At 43.0% G+C, this 19933-nt stretch overlaps 1 protein-coding gene across 1 annotated transcript in view; it reads left to right on the top strand.

Moving 5' to 3' along the window:
• Positions 1 to 3832, top strand: part of LOC114647684 (B-cell lymphoma/leukemia 11B-like) — a 130244-nt gene extending 126412 nt beyond the window's left edge. The window contains exon 3 of the mRNA XM_028796301.2: positions 1281 to 3832. Within this exon, the coding sequence (XP_028652134.1) occupies positions 1281 to 3064 (1784 nt within the window). The 3' untranslated portion in view covers positions 3065 to 3832. The remainder of the gene's footprint in view (positions 1 to 1280) is intronic.
• Positions 3833 to 19933: the final 16101 nt, after the last annotated feature.

Genomic DNA, 19933 nt, shown 5'->3' with positions numbered 1-19933 from the left:
CTCAGTGCCATGGGCGAAAGAAAGAGATGACAGCATTAGCGTCAGCAATTCCTTTTGTTGTGGCGGACTGGGGAGCTCCTCCGACACACATGCATGATACGGGGCACTCATGTCACCTTAATGAGATTAGTAAAGCAGTGGTATTTGTTTTGTGTTCATTTAAACTTTAACTCGTATGATTTTTTTTATTTTGTAAACTAGGAGGCTTTTCCCCCTGCTCACTTTGCTCTCCAACCACCATCCCCCTCACCCAGCCTACGCTATGCACCAGCCACTTCATGTCTTTGCCACTCACGTTGTGAAGAGGGGGGCTGAACGCACCCCAAGTTGACACTGTCTCTCCTCCAAAACCCCCTCTTAAACAGTGATACAATGGGAAACAAAAAGTTGTTTTTTTTTTACCTCCTCTTTGCTCGATCAGCTGCTGGTTTGCTGCTGCTGCTGTGCCGCCTGATCTGCATCTCGCGCAGCGCACTTCTGTCATATCACCTATGTCCATATATTCTATCTCTTTTCACTTTTACCTTTTCATCAATATCTCATTGAATTTTGATTCCGTGTTTGGAATTACATCTTGACAACGTAATGTATAACTACCCGTGAGTGAGTTTCTTTCTCTCAACAAGAAATGTGTCTGACAATAGCATTCACACAAATGAGAAATGATTTCTCTCGCAGGATTTCACTTTCACCAAACAACAAATCACAGATTCACCTCTTCATTGGGAAGAAAGGCTACTTTTTTTTTTTCCCCTGATGGCAACACGAATTAGCTGATCTACAAGTCTCCAAATTAAAGTTTAAATCCGAACAATATATTCGATCTCTTTTCGCTGTTCTGTTATTTCACCAAGTAATAATTTCTGTTTGTTTGTGCTAATGCGATGTTTACTATCATTTTTTTGAGACTTTCGAATTTTCATACTTCCATTATATCTAACCTGCTCTGCATGTGTATCACGCCAACATTTTTAAATTCTTTACGACGTTCTACTTTGTCATCTAGGCCCCGGGCATAGTTAAATCTCTTGGCACAAAGACTCGTCTCGTGGGACGTGAAAGGGTCTCTCTGAGAAAATCACGTCACGTTTCGTCTCCTTCCAACCTTCCAAGATTTTTTTTTATAATAGAGAAATGTATTTGCTCATTTTGTATTAAGAATATTTGACCTTTTAATGTTTTCTTTTAAAGGTTCTAAGTTGGGTTAAACATTTTTTTTTTAAATTAAAACGATACCCAGACTTCAGGTGTCTTAAGTGTCATCTTCATCTCTTTTACAGATACAGAAGAGCCATCTTGCTTCATTTGTCAGCTTTGCAAGGAGCTGTTCACTAGTGCCTGGTTCCTCCTGCAGCACGCACAGAACACACATGGTTTGAACATCTACTTGGATCCTGGTATGACACCTTTCGCTCCTGCAAACAGCGTTGGCGACCCGGAATCTCTTCATGAGTCTCTGTACACAGCACGGCAGCAGGATTCAGAGTGCCTTACCCACAGATCTTCACCTCTGTTTGTGCAGTCTCCCTACCAGCAGGTGAGCGCTCAGATGGACTCCTCTGAAAAGCACCATTTCTCAGACAGTGAAAGCAGTGCCTTAAAGTCCACCTCTCTCGACAGTACCGGACAGGAGCAAAACCTTGGCTTCTCTACTCGGCTTCGAAAGTTGGCTGGGACTATCCTTTCCATGGAGAAAGGGTCCCCAGGGTCCTACAGCCCAACATTTTCCGGAAGAGCAGATTCACCCCTTCTGCAAGCCCCCAATGCAGCCATGTTACTTGCCGCCAAAACTAAGGACTGTGAGTACTGTGGGAAGTCCTTCAAGTCTCTAAGCAATCTGGTAGTCCACCGACGAAGCCACACTGGAGAGAAGCCGTACCAGTGCCCCTTCTGCGACCATGCCTGCACTCAGTCCAGCAAACTGAAGCGCCACATGAAGACTCATAAGCTCAAAATGGAGGGGGCCTCATGGAACAGCTATTTGGAGGCCACGGCAGTTCTGCGTGGAAAGGGGAGGGTGTTTGAAAATTCAGAGCGGAGATCTGAGTACACCAAGCCTTCAGTAGGGAAAAACCACAACGTTTCAGTTATCGCCAGTGCTGCAGCAGAGGAAACAACTGTGGAAGATCAGGAGTTTGTCCTGCAGACAGCGGTGTCTGCCGATGTGCCCCCCAAAAAAAGCTCTGAACTTTCAGACGGGAAAGGTGAAATGGAGATGAGGAATGGCAGTGAGACTGCAGAATTGACAAAGAAAAAGAATTCTGGGAATAGTTTCCATCTGTTTGCCAACAAGAGCCTACTCTCCTCCTTATCTCTTACAGGCACTTCCGCAAGCACACAAGATTTGCTGCATCTGCTCAGCCAGAGGATAAAGCTGGAGGGACAAGATTCAGTACAGAATGGACAAATTCTGACCCTTCCATCGGTGTACCAGAATAGCCTGTGCTCCCAGTGGTTATCGACTTACAAGGAGTCCGTCAGCAAGATGATCAAAAAGGAGGACTCAGCCTCCAGCCCCACTCCCGATTCCCTGTCCTCTCTATTTGGAAATTCTTCTGAGCATTCGCTGGAGAAGGTCAACGGCAATGCCCTCACCGAGGACAGCTCAGAAGAGGCGATGTCGTCGGAAAGTGGAATTGCCAGTGGCAATTGTACCCCCAAGCAGAATGGGCAGGAGCGGGCAGTTTCAAGTGATGGGAGTGGAGGGCTTGGACCTGCTTTAGGTAGCAGAGGTGGCATTTTGATAGGAAAGCGCGGCGACACCTGCGAGTTCTGTGGGAAGCAGTTTAAAAACAGCAGCAACCTCACGGTACATCGGCGCAGCCACACTGGAGAGCGCCCATACCAGTGTACCCTGTGCTCCTACGCCTGCGCCCAGAGCAGCAAGTTGACGCGTCACATGAAGACACACGGGCAGCTTGGCACAAAGTCGCCCTTTGTCTGCCCCTATTGCCACGTGCCCTTCTCCGTCTACTCCACCCTGGAAAAGCACATCAAGAAGAGGCATGACGGAGAAGCAGAGGCTGACAAAGCGGCTCCTGCCAGTAGTACTGAAAACGAGTGAGGGTACAATGGGGTGATTCATTGAACGCTATGTTGGCATTCTTTAAGTTGCTGTCTTCAGGAGACAATTTCTTGCAAAGAAAAAAAAAAACTCAATTACTTGATTCTGGATATCTGTGCTCCTCCAGTTTTGAGTTGGACGTTACCTGTTTGGTCTTCCTGTGTTTTCAGATTCAATGTCAGGTGAAACCTTTTTGGTGGTGATGTCTTCCTATGGGTCAGCTTTATAGATACCACTCGAGAACTGTCATTCAGCTACTTGATGCTCCTTTTAACTTGAAAGCTGTGTCAGCCTAATTAGAGTAAGCACTCCATGGCCACTTGTGGTTCAGGTCTGTGGTAGGACCAACCAGGACAGTTCTTGGCCTTTGCCCGTTCTGAATCGGTGTCTTTTAGCCTGGTCAGTGCACTTAACGTTTCCTCAGGACCAGCTCTTCTTCTTCTTTCTTTCATTCTGCACAAAATTCCCCCGCATTTAGCTTATTGGATTAGCAGCCTTTTACCAACTGCGGTCCTTTCCAGATTCTTTGCCATTTTATTCTTTTATTTTTATATTTCATTTTCAGTTTTAATATAGAATGGGCCAACTGACCAAATAAATAAACTTAGTACAGGAGAAAAATGAGCCATGCAGAGCTAGCTGCCATAAGAACTTCAGTACAGCTAAGACATAAACAGAAGCCATACCCGGGTGGCCATTCTGCTTAATCACCTCAGTTAGTATATGTTACTGGTTTCCATTTAAATGGAATTTAAATGCCAGTTTTACTTTGTGTGTATGTATATATATATATATATATATATATATATATATATATATATATATATATATATATATATATATATAAAAAGCTGTCCACTTTTTGTTATTTGGTCGCAGGACATTAATGGTGTCTTTCCTACTTTGGTGTATTTAAAAAATACACATTTCAAAGCTAAAATGTTTGCTTCTGATATTTCTGCTGCTGTTCTATGCATTTTAAAAAGCGTATTCGATAATATTTGTGAATATTGGATTACCTGAAAGGTTTGTATTTGTATGTACATAGAGTTTTATGGTTTAAAATGAAAAAATGATTTTTATTCATGTTATGTGAACAGTTTAAAAATGGGGGTATATTTTATTATGTGCTTTGTTTCTTTAAAAAAAGGCAAAAAAAAAGAATTTTATTACTTAAAAAATGTTGTTAGTGATTGTTTTTTTTTTTTATTCATTTAAAAAAATATTGTTGTGCTGTTTTATAATACCGATTTTGAAAATTCCGTATGTTACGTTGAGTAGCATAGCTGTTAAGCACTGTTGGTTTTTGTCTTGTGTGTATATAAAGGCAAATGCATTGTGTTTCCATGTTTGGTACAATTAAATGAATGTAGGCCGTGTTCACACTAAACTGCATGTGACTTCTGTCCACTTCAGTTTGTCCAAACCTTTTTATTCATTTTGTCTTCTGAAGTTTCGTGGTGCTTTTTTATTTTCACCACGCATTTCTAAGCAAAGGGTAACTTCATTTTGCAATCACTGAATTCACAGTTTTGAGTTCACTTTCCTTCTAATACTGTTTTTTTTCCATCATACGCCATGATGCTTTTTTTCTTTTGGGTTTCCAACAAATCTGCCAATCGCACCATGATCCATCACAATCCGGACATTTGTGCTGTGGTAACTGCCAGCTGACAGTATGAGATCTTTGAGGAGGAACCTGTAACCATCATGGCAACCCATGTATTGCTTTGAACGTGTCTGAAGGTTAACATATTTTCGTTAATTTGTTTAGCAAACACGGTTACTCAAAGCAAATTACACAAGGGGTCAACATAATCAAGTATGGAGGACTGTTTGGCAACAAGTGTTGCAGGACAAGGCTGCAAAGTTGATCATCACAAGTAAAGAACTCAGAACAAAATATAAGTGAGTTACAATTCCTTGTTTACAAAAATGAACAGAATTTCACCAAACAAAGAGTCTTTAAGCACTTCCTAAAACACATTGAGGGAGTGGCAACTTTGAATGGAGGTGGGTAGTTCATTCCACCAACCAGGGGTTGGGGTCTTGGAAGTAGCATAGTGGACCCAGAAGCGACGTGTTTCCGGGGCGGAACCGGAAGTGATTTCCTTTTAGGCTCCGGAACCGGAAGTGCCATCTTCAGGGTTGAATCAGACAGGTTTTCCCGTCTTTGGTCTGCAGAGACAACAGAAGGTGGTTTAGCACACCCCGACATCCCCTGGCCTGGCATGGAATTACCTTGATCCGTACAACATCCTCCTACTCGCACGTGTGTGACCCCCCGTAGAGGTTCAGAAGACCCCAGAGAGGTGGAGATATGCGGTAGAGAGGAGAGGAATGAAGCTCAGTAGGCCCACCAAGACAGAATACATGTGTGTGAATGAGAGGAAGGTCAGTGGAGTGGTGAGGATGCGGGGAGTAGAGTTAGCGAATGTAGAGGAGTTTAAATACTTGGGACCAACAGTACAGAGTAACGGGGATTGTGGAAGAGAGTGCAGTCAGGGTGGAATGGATGGAGAAGAGTGTCAGGAGTGATTTGTGACTGACGGGTATTGGCAAGAGTGAAAGGGAAGGTCTACAGGACGGTAGAGAGACCAGCTATGTTATATGGGTTGGAGACGGTGACACTGACCAGAAAGCAGAAGACAGAGCTGAGGTAGCAGAGTTAAAGATGCTAAGATTTGCATTGGGTGTGATGAGGATGGACAGGATTAGAAATAATGACATTAGAGGGTCAGCTCAAGTTGGACGGTTGGGAGACAAAGTCAGAGAGGAGAGATTGCGTTGGTTTGGACATGTGCAGAGGAGAGATGCTGAGTATATTGGGAGAAGGATGTTAAGGATAGAGCTGCCAGGGAAGAGGAAAAAAGGAAGGTCTGAGAGGAGGTTTATGGATGTGGTGAGGGAGGACATGAAGGTCCTGGTGGGTGTGACAGAGCAAGATGAAGAGGACAGGAAGATATGGAAAAAGATGATCCGCTGTTGCAACCCCTAATCAGAACAGCCAAAAGAAGAAGAAGAAGAGGTGGTATCGCCAGATGCCATTCGTCAGCAGACTTGAGCGGACAAGAAGGAGCATAGGACCACACAAGTGTCTCCATTTATATTCATGTTGATCCCTGGACGACTATGTAGGCAAGCATCAAGGATTTGAACTTAATACGCAATGTTACAAAGTGAAAGTGTCGTGATCTGAAAAGAGAAGTGACGTGTGTCCACCTCGGCTGGTTGAACGTCAACATGCTGCTGCATTTTGAATTATATGTAGTGGCCTGAATACGCGTGCCAGTAGTCCATAAGTGATAAAACCAAGTCTTCATTGTAAGCATCAACAACGACATTTATTTCTAATGCAAATTTCATACAAGATAAGTAGCTCAAAGTGCTTTGTAAGAAGGTAAGAAAAAAGTTTCACTTACAAATAAATATAAAATTACTTGATGAAAGAGAGAGGTTGGGAGCATGCGCTGATTACAACGTGTTGCCGAACACGCCACACAGCAAACCACCCAGATTGAGATCCGAGTGCAGCCGTGCAATGGTTGACACCTCAGCATCACACTGAACACTGTGAGGTTTTTTTTTACAGCGGCTGGAGTACCAATCCTGCCACCAACCACCAAGTTTTCCCTGCCAGTTGGAGGACCAGCTTACAGGGCTGGATGCAGAGTAACATCATATCTAGGACGGAGAAATTGCAGGTTAAGGGCCTTGCTCAAGGGCCCACCAGAGCATAGTCACTTCTGGCGTTTATGGGATTCGAACTGGTAATTTTCCAATTGCCACTGCAGATCCCCAGCCTTAGAGGCACCACTCCGCCCACAAGTACTAGAAATTCCAGAGTCCTTGAAAATGGATTGAATTGCTAAACTGATTTTTTAAGCCATTAATAATTGTAACAGTAATTTCCATGTTATGGTCAGATGACCTGGGGAGATAGGAACACAAAAATCCCAGCTGGTGGGATACTGGAGAAAATAAACTTTCAGGAGTATTAAGGCCAAAAGACCACTATTGCTCATTCTGTGAAACACCAATGTGCGTTAATTCCTTCTACCCCTCTTGGGCCATAGGTAGCCAACAAGTGTCCTCCAGCCATCTCTGTCCTGCGCCTTTCTTTCTAGTTGGCTCCAAGTGAGGCCCATCATCATGGTGACTGCTTCCAGGTCCCAGCACCACATGTTTGTTGGTCTTTCTCTCTTCCTTTTGCCTTGAGGGCTCCAGGTCAGAGACTGTTTGGTGATGTTGGTGTGAGCTATCATCTCAACTTCTACAAGCATCTAGTTTGTTCACCACCAAAGGTTATTTTTGTTGATGGTATTGAGCCAGTGTATCTGGAACATCTTTAGCAGACGTGTTGATGAAAGTCTGAACCTTTTTTTTTTTTTTTTTTTTTTTTTTTTTTTTTTTTTTTTTACTGGTCGTAACTGTCATCCTCCTGGTCTCAACTCTATAAAGAAGGACTGACTCCTTTACATTAGCACTGGATATCCTAACATTGCTTTGTAGCATCACCTCCTTGGAGCTCGAGGTGCTGCCCTAGCCTTGTCAAGCCTGGTCGCAACATCAGTATCCGGAGCAGCAACAACATTTATTTCTATAGCCCAAAGTGCCTTACAAGATGACAAAAATAAAGTTACATGAAGAGAAAACAACTAAAAACAAGCAATAATGAATAAATAACAACACAACAAGGTAAGGTCAGATGGCTGAGAGGACAGAAAAAAAAACTCCAGTTAGGCTGGAGAACGAAATAAAATCTGCAGGGGTTCCAAGGCCAATAGTTTGCCCGTCCCCCACTGGACATTCTACCTAACCTAATTATTCCTAAATCAAACCTCGTAGATTTCATTATCCACATGATGGGATTTGATGAAGTTGGTCTAGTGGACAGTTGATAAACCCGCCCTTCATTCCATCATCTCAAGGGGGCTGCATGGTGCTTTGATCAGGTGGTGGTGGCACAGATCGCCACCACTGCAGAACCTGAGAAAACAACAGAGAATAGCGGTTATTAGTACAGATTGCAGATCCCCGAAGATAATTCTATGCCCGTATACTCTTGTTGGGAATACAACTAAAAGCTTCCCATGGAAAAGCCATTTTAAAATAATGAGTTTTTAGCAGTTTTTTGAAATGTTCCACAGAGTTAGCTTGGTGAATTTCTGTAGGTAAAGTATTCCAGATTTTAGGTGCATAACAGCAAAAGGCCGCCTCACCTCCTCTTTTAAGTTTGGTTCTGGGAATAATAAGCGGACCGCCATTCGAGGATCTGAGGTCACGACTTGGAGTGTAGGGGAACAGGCATTCCCAAATATAGGACGGGCGAGATTATTTAAGGCTTTATAAACCATTAGCAATATTTTAAAGTCAATTCTGAATGACATGGGTATCCAATATAACACTAAAACTGGTGAGATGTGCTCAAATTTTCTTTTTCTAGTTAAGATTCTTGCTGCTGCATTCTGCACTAATTGTAAGCGATTTATGTTATCCTGTTAGAAGAGCATTACAATAATTTAGTCGACTTAAAAACTCATTTTTCAGCATCTTCTAAAGTTTTTAGAGGTCTAACTTTTGCTATGTTCCTTAAGTAAAAGAAAACAGTCCTAGTAATCTGGTTAATGTAATTTAAATTTTAAGTCAGAGTCAACGATTACCCTTTAGATCATTAGAACAGGCCATTCAGCCCAACAAAGCTCGCCAGTCCCATCCACTTAATTTCTTCCAAAAAAACATCAAGTCGAGTTTTGAATGTCCCTAACGTCTTACTGTCTACCACACTACTTGGTCTCTTATTCCAAGTGTCTTATCGTTCTTGGTGTAAAGAAAAACTTCCTAATGTTTCTGCGAAATTTCCCCTTAACAAGTTTCCGACTGTGTCCCTGTGTTCTTCATGAACTCATTTTAAAATAATAGTCTTAATCCACTGCACTAATTCCCTTCATAATGTTAAACACTTCAGTCATGTGCTGTATCCTCTTAATCTTGTTTAAACTGTAAAGGCTAAGCTCTTTTAATCTTTCCTCATAACTCATCCCCTGTAGCCCTCAATCAGCCTTGTCACTCTTCTCTGGACCTTTTCTAGTGTTGCTATGTCTTTTTTGTAGCCTGGAGACCAAAACTGCACACAGGACTCCAGATGAGGCCTCACCAGTGTGTTATAATGTAGAGCAGAAGCTCCTGTGACTTGTACTCCACACATCAAGGTGCTATAAAACCTGACATTCTGTTAGCCTTCTTAATGGCTTCTGAACACTATCAGGAAGTCGATAGCTTAGACTGCACTATGACTCCTAAATCCTTCTCATAAGGTGTACTCTTGATTTTCAGACCACCCATTGTGTATTCAAACCTCAGATTTTTACTTCCTATTTGTAATACTTTACATTTACTTACATTAAATTTCATCTGCCTCAAATCTGCCCAATCCTGTATGCTATCCAAGTCCTTCTGTAATGATATAATGGATTCCAAATTATTTGCTAATCCACCTATCTTGGTATCATCTGCAAACTTACACCCCTTAATTCTTTACTTCCGAATATCCTCACTATATCTATGTACGCCAATCACTAAGATTTCTATTTTCTCCTTATTTACTTTGAGAAAGTCACTAGTCATCCATTCGGAAATACTGCTAAGACATTGGACCACAGAGGCAAGAGCGTCAGGGTCATCAGGCGCTAGCGATAAATAAAGCTGTGTGCTGTCTGCATAGCTGTGGTAGCTCACCATGTGCTTTGTGATGATTTGACCAAATGGAAGCAAATAGAAAAAAAAACAGCAGACCCAGTATAGATCCTTGTGGTACACCATATAGAATATCATGTATCTCTAAATTATAATCTCTGCAACTAACAAAGAATTTTCTACCTGTTAAGTAAGACTGATTTAAGACGCTGCTGGAGAAGCTCACTAATTGTTTAAGGTGATATCTGTGGTCTATGGTGTCAAATGCTGCACTCAAGTTGAAGAGAATTAGAACAGATACACATCCACAGTCCGCATTAATTCACAAATCATTTACTACTTCAACCAGTGCACTTTCTGTATTATGATTTGTTCTAAAACCTGACTGAAAGTCATTAAGAATAGAATGTTTATTCAAGTAATCATTGAGCTGCTTAATAACTAACTGCCTTTTGTAGAATTTAACTTAACAAAATGGCAGGGTAGAAATTGGTCTAAAGTTGCCAAAGACAGAGGAGTCGAGATTATTTTTCTTGAGTAGGAGGTTTAACAACTGCAGTCTTTAGACAGTCAGGGAAGCCCCCCGTATCTAATGATGAGCTCACTTTGTCAAGTACGTTAACAATTAGGACATCTGAGACTTCTTCATGAAGCATATTGGTACTGGATCAAGGACACGGGTGGAGGGGCTTAACTGAGAAATTACATAGTTCGGTTAGATGTATTCTGTTAAAAGAATTTGACTCACTTGAAAGGGTATGTTGGGATTCAATTAGAATAACATGGGGGTGGGGGGAGTGTACTGTGTTATTTCTAATATTTATTTTGTGTTTAAAAAATAAGGGAAAAACTTCACAAGTTTCACTAGTAGTTTTAAGGAGACATTCAATAACACTGGGTGAGTTGGGTTTAAAGATAGTCAATAGTTGAAAACAAAACTTGGATTATTAGCATTATAGTTTATAATTTTTTCGAGGAACAGAATTACCTCTCAATTGCTATATTCAGTTATTTTTGCCTTCAGTATTTCATAGTGGACTAGCAGGTTAGTTTTCCTCCATTTACGCTCAGTCCTCCAGCATGTTCTCTTTGAGTCTTCCATGGTATAACAGTGCTGGAGGATTTCTTAAATATTATTTCAGGTGCCTGTGGTATAGCGGGTCCACAGTTCCCATTCTAAGGCCAGTTTTAAAATAAATAATCACCGCACTCTCAGTTTAGCAAGGGGGCGTGGTGGTTGTGTGGCTGCTGCAGCTCCTGGGATGATTCGTGGTGTGGGCGTTTCTCACCTAAGTGCACAGGCGAGAAACCGTCCGCATCCGTGATTGTTCTCGGGGCTGCTGATTTGCTGCAACTGCCACGTCCTCTAAAAAAATAGAAGCGCGAGGCAGCTAAGGAGAAAAGGAAAGAAAAGAAAGAGACTGAAAGAAATGGAGGTTATAGGAAATAATAGTAATAATTCATTACATTTATATAGCGCTTTTCTCAGTACTCAAAGCGCTATCCACACAGGGAGGAACCGGGAAGCGAACCCACAATCTTCCACAGTCTCCTTACTGCAAAGCAGCAGCACTACCACTGCGCCACCTGTGAGGAAAGCAGGAAGCAGTGGAGAGAAAGAGAGAGCGAGCGAGCGAGCGAGTGCAGGCGTTGAGCCGACACCAGGGAGAGTAGTCATAGTGGTCACTCCCGTCGAGTTTATTTTGAAGAGCGGGAGTGACCAGAAGGCAGATGACTCTCCACGGAAGGCAGCGGGAGTCGGGACTTTGGGTGTGTATTCCCCAGCATGGGCGCTGTGGAACCCACATCGCTGTCTGGAGGAACCTACCGGAGCCATGGGTCGGTGAGGCAATCCAAACAGCTGAAGCAGGCACAGAGAAGGTCGGCTGCATGTAGGGCGACTCCCCTGTTGAGAAGCCCAGATGGGAGAAGCAAGAGGGAGCCGCCAGGTAGAAGAAACTGAGCTTGCAGTTTTTTTAAGAAGACCGCTTTCTGCATTATTTTAACCTTGTTGTTTTAAAGATTTTTTTTCTAAAGGATTTTAACCTCCACGTTTGTTTTTTCACTTGCTTTTAATGGACTATTTATTTATTTGGAGACTGTTTGGAAGACACTGCACTTTATTTAATTTGAACATTGTTTTGATGATTGTGTTCAATAAAAGCACTTGGCACTTTTGTACACCATCATTGTGCCTCACTGTGAGCTCATCGGTAACATTACCGACGGTGCAGGGTTCAAGGGCTCCCGGACAGAAGATGGGAGCCTGGAGTCGAACCCGCATCGTCACAGTGCCACTATGTCAGCTGCAGCTCTTACCTTAGCATTAACATTTTCCACTTTATTATTCACACTATTAGTACTATTGAAGTAAGCACTACAAGCGGACTGATTGTTTAGAATATTAGCCAACATTGAAGCTGCTGATGTATCAAAATGACATTTTTTAATAATACGCTTCACATTAGTTGTAGTTTTCAGTATTTCTACATTAAATAATATGCAAAAATGGAATGAAATGTGACATCCACGGCCTGCCTCACGTCAACTTTTAATCCTTTTGAAATGACTAAATCTAACGTGTGGCTCCCTCAAGTGTGGGCTGGCTGACACATTGAAGCAGATCGGAAGATTGCAGTAAATCCAGGAATTCTCTTGCTTTCAGGTCACAATGTTTATCCACATGAAAATTAACATTGCCTGCAATCAGATATCTATCATGGTTTGTTGTTATTATAGATACTAAGTCTGAGAATTCTTCATATTTTGGAGGTCTATCTATATATATAATTCACTAAGTCCATGGCAAGCAAGACAGCCACACCCGCCAACTCACAGAGCCCCGCCCACCAACAATTCGCTGAACAGCCGACCATGGCACGAGAGCGAAAGCATTTGCCAAGAATGTGTTCATTAATCAAGAACGAAAGTCGGAGGTTCGAAGACGTAGTCGTAGTTCTGACCATACATGATGCCGACTGGCGATCTGGCGGCGTTGTTCCCATGACCCGCCGGGCAGCCAACCGGGTAACCAAAGTCTTTGGGTTCCAGGGGGAGTATGGTTGCAAAGCTGAAACTGAAAGGAATTGACAGAAGGACACCACCAGGTGTGGAGCCTGTGGCTTAATTTGACTCAACACGGGAAACCTCACCCGACCCGAACGTGGCTCACAGGTGCATGCGACTGAGGCGGTGTGTGGAAAATGAACAGTCAACGTGACTCACAAGTGCATGTGGACTGTACACAGACGAAAGCAATTCAGGTGAGGAGATGGGGGCGGACACATGAGCAGGCAGTGCATACTGAACGATGACTAGATAGATAGATAGATAGATAGATAGATAGATAGATAGATAGATAGATAGATAGATAGATAGATAGATAGATAGATAGATAGATAGATAGATAGATAGATAGATAGATAGATAGATAGATAGATAGATAACTAAGATGACTTAAGAATTGCGGGGGCGGAATGGGCGTCAGATGATCGAACTTGCCTTCTAGAGGATGTAAATGTCCTAACACGGGTTCCGTAGGTGAACCTGCGGAAGGATCGTTACCGGTTATGCCGACCCATCGTTGGACGGTTAGGACCCGAAACCTCTCGGGCCCGCTTCCCCGCCCTCTCTCCAGAGTTCCATCTTTGCATTCACTTACAGTCGTATCCTCAAACCCACCCCATTTGGACAACTGTGTCTTTCAGGAAGTGTTCACCCATCAATACATAATTATGCGCGGGTTGGCTAGTTAACAAATAATATGAAAGGTTGTGAGTTTCCTTGAAGAACAACTGCTATATACTCAAAAAGCTTGAAGGTTCCAAAGCCAGCACTTTTACCGTTGAATCTCCTTGAATAAATATTCACTAAACTGTCTCCTTTTTGTCTTGGCAAACCAAATGAGCAAAGCTGTAATTTGGGTGTGGGTGCTGCTTCAATGAATACTGCAGCGCCATTTGAGTTAAGCCATGTTTCACTTAGTGAGAGGAAGTCAGTATTCCTATCACCGATGAGATCGTTAATGTAACAGACTTTGCTGGTTAGCGCTCTTAATATTTAGCAGAGTCATATTTAAGGGCTCGGAAGAGCAGAGTGTTGCGGCAGCTTGAAAAAGTAATAAAGTTATTCTTGTTAATGCCGCTTAGTGCACCTTTTCTTTAATCTATAATCTGTTGTTATAGTTCTAATATGGTGCACATCTATAGATGAAATGTTAATTAAATTATTTGCATTTATACCACTTTATCTGGGTTTTTTTAGTTAGACTATGGTTAGTTATCCATCCCTCCATTTTCAAACCCGCTGAATCCGAACACAAGGTCACGGGGGTCTGCTGGAGCCAATCCCAGCCAGCACAGGGCGCAAGGCAGGAACCAGTCCCGGGTAAGGCGCCAACCCACCGCAGATGGTTAGTTATTCTACTGTTAATACAATGTACATTGGAAGGTGAATTCCAGAATGAATTATCTTACCAGCAAGGTGTTATTGAAAACATCAGAACTACAATTACATAGTCGGGGAAGACAGATTACCGTTGAGATGTTTTCGGAGAGGACCCATGTGCCAAATCTGTTACGATGAAGCCCATCTCGTCTGAAGAAATGCGGTCTCTCCCAGAAGAGATTCCAGTTGTCCACAAGCCGATATTTCATCTCTTGCAAAGGCCTCTCAGCCAGTTGTTCAAGGACAGTAGTTGACTGTTGGCTTCATTCGACCTTCTAACTGACAGCAGAGGACCTGAAATGATGATTCTAGAGGCTGGGGGTCCTCTTCTGCATGGCCTGCATTAGAGCTGCGAAGTCTGCCTTTTAGAACTTCCAACTGTCGAAAAACGGATGTCGTTTATGCCTGCATGGAATATGACGGTTCCAACAGCCCCTGTCCTGGTGCTTCTCGAAGACTGTCGGCATTCTTCTTGTAGTGTCTCGAAGTCAAACACTGGAAAAACAAGAAACAAAAGATTTCTGTTTAGGGCATGAAATAAAAGGGTCGCGTACAATTGAATCCCCGATAATAACTTCATCACCGAGATCTGCTGGGGAGCGAGGAGGGTCAAAGTGGTTGTGGATTTCGACGCTTGCCTGAGTCAACGTAGGTGATGTGGCCTTGAGCCCCCACCTGTAATGTTGAAACAGCCGTCGTCGTCATTCTGTCGAGAAGATACAGAGGTAAAACTCACCTGGCCTCATGAGCAGGCAGGACGGCGAAGGGTTGATGTTGTTGCAAGAAGATGAGTTGATTTTGGCTGCAGAGGAGGTCTCTTCGCTTTCAGACCTCTACGGTGTGTCTGTCTTTCATGAATTTGCTGAATCTGAGTCTCAAGGGGCCGTAAGTACTTCGTCAACATGTTGCAGCTCACGGTCAGCCATCTTCCACTTCTGTTTCAGTCCTAGAAGAGGGAGGATGACAGCGAGAGAGAGATGCTTGCCAGGCTTCTACCTCTTCCTGTTGTTATACTATAACCTCCAATAGGCTCTGAGTTGGTCCTGTTGGCTTTAATGACTTTGATTTCTCCTTTGTTAATGTAGAAGCCAACTTGAGAAGAGGTAGCTGCCAAGTTATTGCTCTTATCTTAACCTGACAATTGCTCCAGAGGCACTGTACATTACCTGACCCTGCGCTCTGGCCCCCACAGGTCATGCGAATAGATCATTTCCTCTTGCGGATTAATACCGTGTTCCAAATCTTACATCTGCTGATGTGCGTGAGACAGGAGTGCCAGCACATCGGCAAGTCAAGGTCATTGAGCTGCTTCAAAGAGTCCACTGGATTCCATTCCAGTTGTTGATGACTTTATAAATGGAGTAGAGAAGCGGAGAGAGAAGGTAGCCTTGTGCTAAAGTAGTTCATTATCATTATGATGCCCTGCCTTAGAAGATTCGAGCGTCCACATTCCTTCCAACATCACAGGTGGACATGGAGTACTTTCATCAGATGGCAGTGGTCCAAAATGCTGCTGCGGAAGAAAACGGCGAATAATAGAAGTTAGTAGTGTGGTGCCGCCGGGATGCCCAGGAGGACCGGAGGAGGGCTCATGGATCCTCCGGAACACGAGGGGGCATCCTCCCTGGTTGTTGTGGGGACCACGGGTACAGAGCTGTGAAGCTCATCCCCGTAGGGGCCTGTGGTCACTGCCAGGGGGCACCCCAATGCCTTGGGAGTGTTGGACCTCAGTACTTCCGCCATACTGGGTAGTGCTGGGGGGAAGAGAATTGGAGACACCCGGTGGACTTCCGGTTTCACCGCTGGAGCTTCTGCCACACGGGGTGTGGCTACGAGCCCTCAGGATGCAGCTGGAGCCCTTCCGGAGTGAATAAAAGGGGCCGCGTCCCTCCAGTCAGGGGCAAGAGTCGGGTGGAAGAAGGACGAAGCTTGATAGAGAGGAGTGGAGGCGGTCCAGAGACAGAGAAGGCATTGTGTTGTGGCCAAGGACTTGAGGGGTGATTGGTGCTGAGGCACTGGGTTTGTGCACTTTCCTTGTAAATATCATGATGAATAAACATGTGTGTGGTGAAACCATCGTGTCTACCTGTCTGTGTCCGGGCTGTTCCCCACAGTAGTGATTAGAAATCTATACATTTTTGATATTACAATGTATTTTAATCTGTTAGAACTGGTGCAAGGGAAATAACCCAACTCTAAAAACTTAAAAGGTGTTTGACTTTAGGAGCTGATCCAAATGTTGCACACTCTTAGCCTGGCACATCTCTATACGTTCCAGATTTTCGATATGTAGCAGAAAAAGGCCACCTCACCACTTCTTTTATGTTTTGTGCTTGAAAAGATGAGCTAACTAGCATTCAAAGATTTAAAATTTTGATTGGGAAAATAAGGGAACAGGCACTCCAATATGGAGGAGTATTTTGGATAAAATTAAATAAATAATGTGCCATTTATTTATTTATTTTTTGTCCAAAATATTCCACAATACTTCAAAATATAAAGGGAGTAAAGCTATTTAGACCTTTGTATACAATTTTTAATAGAAGTTCTAAAGGACACTGGTAACCAATGTAACGATGCTAAGAATGTGGTACACTGATTAAATGTGTGTCTTGGTCCATAAAACTTTCTCATGAATTAATTACTTTTTGTTTTTCTGGTTACAGAGTTTATTTACCTTCATTGAAGTATATATTATGCATTACATTTTACAATTGACAGTTTTTTGTTAGCATTAATTGGTTGCCGTCTTTGTTTTGGTTTGCACACCACCATTTTGAGTGTTGCTTGTCTGGTTTCCAGGGATGCTGAGAGGATGTCGTGTTCGTATGATGTCAGCAAATATGGAATTTTTTAAACCAGTCTGGCAGCGTTATCAGATATGCAAACCTTTCAAAGAAAAGATGAATTATTGGTTTCCTGAAATTCTGGCTTTGATTCTTGCTCAACTTACTTACGATTCTCAAGGTCACGTTTTGACACAATTCATCTTTATCCTTTTGATCTTTCCTCTGGACGTATTCGTTCATGTCTTGTAATTCCCATCCGTTTCCTGAACATAGTCTACCATTCTTGTCTGCCTCAGCAGTTAATATAAAAGCTTGGATCACTGAAATAAGAATCCTGAAATGGATGATAATATGAATGAAAAGGTTCAGGCCGGTGGCGCAGTGGTAGCGCTGCTGCCTCGCAGTAAGGAGACCTGTGGTTCACTTCCCGGGTCCTCCCTGCGTGGAGTTTGCATGATCTCCCCATGTCTGCATGGGTTTCCTCCCACAGTTTTTAAATACCAGAATATAGATCTATGAATCAATTTATACTCCCCTCCATACCTTAATAATTGTAGGGACAGCAACTGCAATTCCCATCAGCCTCTATAAGGCTGGGGGCGTTGCTTTAAGAGATTGACAGGTGACCCCGCCTCTTGGGGAACCACACACAAAACACAAGGAACAAGGCTGAATATCCTCTCATACATAGAATGCAAACAGTAATCAAAACTGACAAAAAATAGTTAAGTATGCAAAAACTAAACTTAAATAACATTGCATAAATGATAATATTTAAAGGATAAAATACAAAAAAAAACAACAAACAGAAATGTAACAGTAAGTCAGGGGACATAACAAATGAAGCCTGTTTTCGGGTTGAATACTTAGCCAGGTGGAAGGTCGCAGCAATGGTGACATCAGGGTGGCCCTGCCTCCTGGGGCTTCACCCTCAAAGCACAAGAAATGTCTGCCCATTTAAAAATACAGTACATAATTACAAAGAAAAAATGAATAAACTAACAAATATGAAACTCGGCTGAAGCACAACATACACAGTAGGCTCATAGGGTCCACAATTGTCACACGTACAAAGCAAAAGACAATAGCAGAGCACAGCCTATGCCCTGTGTCACTGGGGGTCCTCCGCCTGATTCAGGCTTTTGCTGCCCTTCAAAGAAGCCCCTGAAATCCTGTTCTGATCGCCTTTCAAGTTGCACACACATTCCCTTCTGTACACGTAAAAGGTTTCCATTTTGAGGTTGGTGGGTTCTTGGGTTCAGGTCAGTGAACCCCCAGGCGAAGAAGCACTGGCTGAGGATAAAGAGAACTGAAAGAGGTTGAGGGTCCCAGATGGGAAAGCACCCATTTAATATGCAGGGCTTTGATGAACCGATCCCTGGATGCTGAAAATGACTCAAGGAACGTGTAATTTGACCTCCCTTGGACGAAGCCCCCCAGAGAACTGGAGATATAAGTAGAGAGTTACCTGCTGCTCCTCCACATCGAAAGGAGCCAGTTGAGGTGGTCTGGACGCCCGATTAGGAGGCCTTCTAGATGTCTCCTGGCAGAGGTGTATCAAACATAATCAAACTGGGGCAGACCCAGGATATGCTTGTTATGTTCTGTAATTTTCATTTAGTATTTATGCCTTTGCTGATTATAATCTGGACAATCCATGCATGGAATTAGGGTTTTGACACTGGAGGATTCTAAAGTTTTGGTCAGAAATGCTGCATTAGGCATATTTAGAAAGTTCATGTTTTGTTCATGTTTTACCGCGTCACCATTCATTTTGCTTTGCTGATGAGTGATGTTATTTTGGACTCTTTGTACGATTCCCACAATGCTCCACATACTGTGCTCTCATTGGAGTGACGGCTTAAAGATCATCCAAGGAATCCAAGTGTGATGGATAAACCTTGTTTCAATGTGGTAAAGAACTTAAACTGTACCCATCTTGGTCTTTGAATCTCTATTCCTGTGTTTTGTCTTTGATTTCTGGTTATTGTCGTTGTATTTGTGTTCAGGAGTCAGCCCCGTGGTGAACGTGGGGTACGGTACACATGGAGTAGGGTTTTTCCTGTTGAGCACCCAGCAAGTCAGAGCAACCAAAGGACTCTGAAGATCATCCCATGGATGCCACTGAGTGACACCTCAGCTGTGACCGACTGGACTGGCTGGGGTACAAACCATGTTGTGAGTGGTTGTCTCATCTCCTGGCTAAGTATACCTGGTGGTATGAGCTGGAGCTGTGGAAAAGATGGAGAGAGCGACACCAAAGCCTAGACAGGAGAAAAAGAAGCCCTGATGTTTTGCTTCTGGATTTATCTTGTGGATTATTTACTGTTTAATTGGATTATTCATTTATTTATTTGATGAAGAAGAAGATCTTAGGCCACCATTTATTTGACTTGTGATTGTTTAAATAACATGCACTGTGCCGTTTGTTTGGAACCTTCTCTCGTTGTAGGTGTTTCTTCATTCATCATCATCATCATCATCATGATCAGGAATGAAATGTCAGCTGTAGGCAACCTGGTCATTCCAGAATAGTGTGAGGGAAGCACTAAAGGGAGCCGAAGAGTAGACGCTAAAAGTAGCTAATGGCTCAGCCAGGAAATGAAGCAGTCGGGTGGGTTCAATTATCCACCAGGTGGAATACCAAACCTAATGCACCACCATATTCATCTCTAATTTCGATAACGGGAATGGGAACATGATGACGCGGCAAGTAAATGAAAGATGTGACAGTGACGAAACCCGACACTGTATGGTTGTGTTCCGATTCTTGGAGTAGCGGCTCTGAGGCTCATTATGGTTTTTTTTTTATTTGCCGTGCTCAGGTTATTTGATGTCGCCGGCCACCAGTTGCTTTAACGTCTCTTTGCTCTTTTAGTCTCTTCATCCCAGACTGCCCTTGAAGAATTATAGGGGTGTTTTTCATTCCAGAATGAAG

This window comes from Erpetoichthys calabaricus, chromosome 1, assembly GCF_900747795.2.
Source record: "Erpetoichthys calabaricus chromosome 1, fErpCal1.3, whole genome shotgun sequence".
NCBI lineage: Eukaryota > Metazoa > Chordata > Cladistia > Polypteriformes > Polypteridae > Erpetoichthys > Erpetoichthys calabaricus.
Note: the sequence above shows the minus strand (reverse complement) of the source record. Positions and strands in the feature narration are given on the sequence as shown.